General features: G+C 68.7%; 1 protein-coding gene across 1 annotated transcript in view; it reads left to right on the forward strand.

The window, feature by feature from the left end:
- The window catches only part of EMIHUDRAFT_447507 (hypothetical protein), a gene marked incomplete at both ends in the record, with an annotated part of 4,666 nt that extends 1,001 nt beyond the window's left edge, over positions 1-3,665 (forward strand). The window contains 10 exons of the mRNA XM_005794272.1: positions 294-359; positions 524-576; positions 1,347-1,419; positions 1,700-1,794; positions 1,882-2,029; positions 2,279-2,437; positions 2,537-2,608; positions 2,957-3,079; positions 3,171-3,553; positions 3,638-3,665. Coding sequence (XP_005794329.1) covers positions 294-359; positions 524-576; positions 1,347-1,419; positions 1,700-1,794; positions 1,882-2,029; positions 2,279-2,437; positions 2,537-2,608; positions 2,957-3,079; positions 3,171-3,553; positions 3,638-3,665 — 1,200 coding nt within the window. The remainder of the gene's footprint in view (positions 1-293; positions 360-523; positions 577-1,346; positions 1,420-1,699; positions 1,795-1,881; positions 2,030-2,278; positions 2,438-2,536; positions 2,609-2,956; positions 3,080-3,170; positions 3,554-3,637) is intronic.
- Positions 3,666-4,794: the final 1,129 nt, after the last annotated feature.

A 4,794-nucleotide genomic window follows, 5' to 3' on the forward strand; every position in this document is an offset into this window, starting at 1 on the left:
GTGAGCGAGCTCATCCCGCTGAGCGGCTCGACGGATCGCGTGACCATCCACGGCTTCGTCTCGCGCCCCCGCGCCGGCCACGGGCGCCGCGCCTCCGACCGGCAGTACACCTTTGTTAACAGCCGCCCCGTCGACTTTCCTCGCCTCGCGCGCGTCGTCAACGACGCGTTTCGCGCCTCGACGGCCAAGTCGGAGTGCTTCCCCTTCCTGCTGCTCAACCTCGAGGCCGTCGCCCGACGCCGCATCGGCCGTGCAACCAGTCCCTTCTCCTTGATGTCTCCCCTCGCCAACAGGCGCCGCCGGACGCGTACGACGTCAACGTGACGCCCGACAAGAGGACGGTCTTCTTCGTCGACGAGGTGGACACCCCTCGGCCGCCTCCCGCCCTCCCCCCGACCCAAGTCCCCCTCCGTTCCGATGCACCTCTCCTGCCTTCTCGCGCACCTCCCTGTCGCCTCCCCACTCTCGCCCGGCGCCTGCCTGCACCCGGCCGCCCTCCCCGCGCCCTCACCCTGGGACCCAGGCGGCGCTGCTTGGCTGCATCGGAGAGATGGTGGCGAAGCTATTCGCCGCCGAGTCCTGCACTTTCGCCGTCCATACGCCCGACACGCTGCCCCTCGCACCGCGCCCAGCCGCCGCCGCAGAGAGCAGCAGCAGCAGCAGCAGCAGCAGCAGCAGCAGGCGGGTTGGCGGGGATGGTGGCGACGGCGGCGATGGTGGCGGCGGCGGCGGCGGCGATGGTGGCGACGGCGACGGCGGCGGCGGCGGCGGCGGTGGTGGCGGCGGTGACGGCGGTGACGGCAGTGGCGGCGGCCACGCTGGAAGCGGCTCAGCCGCCGGCGGTGGCCGCAGCGAGGAGGCGGCGTCGCGCTCGGAGGCGCCCCGCGGGACCAAGCGCAGCCGGGCCGTCCCGCACGGGGGAGTGCCGCGGGAGGGAGCAGCGAAGGCGCGGGCTCTGGCCGGACGGGGGAAGGGGGATGCGGCGGCGGAGTCAGAGACGGAGGAGGAGGAGGAGGAGGCAGAGGTGGGGCAAGAGGAGCAGCGGTCGCTTCCTCCGCAAGCGACTGCAAAGCGGGTGACGGCGCCGGCGCCGGAGTCCGCCGCAGCGACCGCCGCAGACGTGGCGGGGGAGGCGGAGGGTGCGGGAGGAGAGGTGGCGGCAGAGGCGGCCGCCGACGCCGTCATGGAGGACGTGGGCCAGCGCGAGGGCGAAGCGGCGGAGGAGGGCGAGGCGGCGGAGGCGGCGGACGGGGACAGCGGCGGCGGCGACGGGCGGGAGGCGGGCGGGCGGGGAGCTTCCTCCAGCGACGCGCCCGGAGGCGGCAGGTCGATCGCCGACGGGCCAGGCAGTGGGGGTGCGGGCACTGCGGGGGCGCCGGACGGCTCTCGCCCGTCGCGCAGGGAAGCGTCGCGAAGCAGGTCGCCGTCAGGGGACTGCTCGGCTGCCCCTGCCCGGCGCTCCCCGCCGCCGGCAACGGCGCTGGCGCCGACAACGGCTCCGGCGCCGCGCGAGCCGAGTACCACCAAGCCTCGCGCGGAGGGAAGGGGGCGTCGACAGGCGAGGGAGAGGGAGGAGGGGTCGGCGGAGCCGGAGTGCTCAGAGGCAGCGCCGGAGGCGGGGGCGGCGGCGGACGAAGAGGCGGCGCCAGAGACGGACGGGTTGCTCGAAGCTTCGCTGGTCGAGGCGCTCTTCACGCAGCTGCGCGAGCTGCAAGAGGCGTCCGCCGAGGAGGAGCGCTCGCCGCTGCAGACGCTGCAGACGGCCTGCACCATCTTTTCGCAGCAGATAGCGGCGTGCGGCTCGGCGGAGCCTCCCGCGGCGGCGGCAGCGGCGCCGGGGGAGGGCGCTGATGAGGGGGGCGTCGTGCCAACCGTGGTGAGGTGCGCGTCGCGCTACATCAAGGGCTGGCTGAGCCGTCACGGCGGCGACGAGGCGACGGTCTATGAGCCGGAGATTGAGGCGCCCCTCGCGGCTTGCGGCTTCGACTGGCAGCGCGAGGCGTTCGAGACGCCTCCGGACGCCGCCGCGGTGAGCGACGCCTTCGCAGACCTCGCCCGCACGCTGCTCTCGCGGGTCCCGGCGCCGCCGGCGGAGGGAGCCGCGCCCCAGCCCGCTGGCACCGGCCGCTTTGGCGGCCGAGGCGCCGCCGGGCGTGGCAGGCGCCGCCCGCCCGCCCCTCCCGCTCCCGCCGCCCGGCCGGCGGCGGCGGCCGACGCGGAGACGGCCTTGCCGCCGCTCTCGATCGCGCGTGACATTGGCGTCGCTTTCGACATGGAGTCCTTCAGCGCGCAGTATGCGCTCGCTTGCTGTGCCGCCGGCGGCGGAGGCGACGCGGCGGGTGCGGGTGCGAGCCTCGGCCCCGGCGGGCGGCTCGACTCTGGCCCGGCTGGCGGCGCGAGCCCGAGCGTGCCGAGCTCGAGCGTGCCGAGCTCGAGCGTGCCGAGCGCAGGGAGCCTCGAGGCCGCGACCCGGGCGGCGGGCCGCGCGGCGGCGGAGAGCGAGGTGGAGGGCGAGCTGCGCCGCGTGCTGCCGAAGGCTGACTTTCGCACGATGGAGGCCGCGAGCCAGCAGAGAGTCGCAGAGAGTCGCAGAGAGTCGCAGAAGTCCGTGCGAGGGCTCTTGCTCCACTTCCAAGCGCTTCCCACAGCCTGCCAACCTCCCCCTCCCCAAAACCCACCCACTCGCCGCCACCACCGCCACCACCACCCACAGCCTGACCCCCACCCCCCGCCAATCGCAGGTGCTCGGCCAGTTCAACTTGGGCTTCCTGATCACGCGCCGCGGCGACGACCTCTTCATCGTCGGCCAGCCTAGACCTTTGCATTCCGACGGGCACTCGAGACGACACGTACTCGTACTCTCGGTCGTATTCGTAGCCCCATCACTCACGCGATGCTCCGAGTGCACTGCACGGGACCGTGTTCGCGCCCCGACTCTGGCGCGTTCATGACGCAGGTCGACCAGCACGCCGCCGACGAGAAGTTCCGGTTCGAGAACCTGCAGCGCTCGACCAAGCTGCACACGCAGCGGCTCATCCGGCCGCTGCCTCTCCACCTTACCGCCGTGGACGAGCTCACGGTACGAGATCGCCCGAGATCGCCCGAGATCGCCGATGACGAGCTCGCGGCGCCCGCGCCAGCCCCCCCCCCCCCCTCCCCCTTTCCCTCAGGTGATCGAGCACCTGCACATCTTCAAGGACAACGGCTTCGAGGTGCAGGTCGTGCAAGACGCGCGGCCGACCGAGCGGCTGCGTCTCCTCACCCTCCCCTTCTCCAAGCACACCGTCTTTGGCGTGGCCGACGTGCACGAGCTCATCGCGCTCCTCACCGAGGCGCCCGGCGCCCACGCGCGCCTCCCGAAGCTGCGCGACATGTTCGCCTCGCGCGCCTGCCGCGGCGCCGTCATGATTGGCACCGCGCTCGAGCCGCAACGGATGCGCACCATCGTCTCCAACCTCGCCGGCCTCGACCAGCCGTGGAACTGCCCGCACGGGCGGCCCACGCTGCGCCACCTGATCGACCTGTCAAGCCTGGGTGGCACGGCCGCGGCGAGGTCGTTCCGCTCTTTCGAGCCAACAGGTTAGGAATCGTGATCGGGACCCCGGAGCTTCTGGTCTTGCTAAACCTGTCTTTGAAGGGGGCTTGAGACGATGTCCAAAGAGTAATGGAAATCTCTGCGCAAGACCAGTAGATCGTTGGGGTAGAGATAGTAGAGTAATGGAAATCTCTGCGCAAGACCAGTAGATCGTTGGGGTAGAGATAGTAGATTAAGACTGGAGATCCTAGCGGATCTCTCACACGGACACGCCCAAGTCTCGCCAGTAGATCCGTCCTGTCCGGTTCCCCATTCAAGACTAAAGATCGAAGATTGAGATTGTGGATTGCAGATCGCTCTGAGCAGCAACAGGGCCAAAATGTGGAGATAGGAGATGGAGAATGCAGATTGTAGATCCTAGCGCCCAGCCATCCGCCCCAGATGTGAGATCGAAGATTGAAAATGGAGGTCGTAGATTGCTGCCGGCGGCGACAGTGGCCAAGTAGAAGATTGGAGATTGGAGATGAGAGATGGTCAGTGTGAATGAATCCAAATTGCATCTCCTTGAAGGTTTGAGCCCCCCTCCTCCCCCCGGGCCCCCGAATCGAGATTGGAGATTGGAGATTGGAGATTGAGATCGGAGATCTGATCCGGCCTAAGATGACGACGTTGGAGATTGGAGATTGAAGATGGAGATCGGAGATCTGACTGGATCCCCGGCCTAAGATGACGACGCTGTGGATTAGAGAATATTGGAGATGGGGAGATCGGAGCCCACCCACCCCCTAGAGCCTAGTGGTGTTGATAGATGTTTTATAGATTTTTGTTTTTTCCTGTGGTCTGTGCGCGGACGGCCCGGGGAGCCTGCGGCGCCATTTTAATCTGCGCTCCTCTTTATGGCCTGCGGCGCCTGGCTTGAGCTTGGAAGTGTAAACGAGTCCGCCAGGGCGGTCTGCAAACGGAGCGCGCTGCGCGCGCGGTCTATGTACGCGGCCTATGCCGCACTAGACCATTTGCCCAGTTGGCACCCTGAACCCTGATTCCGCCCCCCGTTCGCCGTCCAAACCTTCGCACCACCTCCCCTTCTCGGTTCTCTGTCACCTATCCCTCCCCTCCCACTCTCTTTCCCCCCTTCCTTACCTTCCCTTCCATCCCCCATCTTCATTCCTTCCTCTCCTTCTTCTTACCTTCCCTCCTCCCCCACCTCTCCACCTTCGTCTCTTCTCCTCTCTCCCCCCCCTCTCTTTCACCTTTCCCTT

Source organism: Emiliania huxleyi, assembly GCF_000372725.1.
Source record: "Emiliania huxleyi CCMP1516 unplaced genomic scaffold EMIHUscaffold_1, whole genome shotgun sequence".
Lineage (NCBI taxonomy): Eukaryota > Haptophyta > Isochrysidales > Noelaerhabdaceae > Emiliania > Emiliania huxleyi.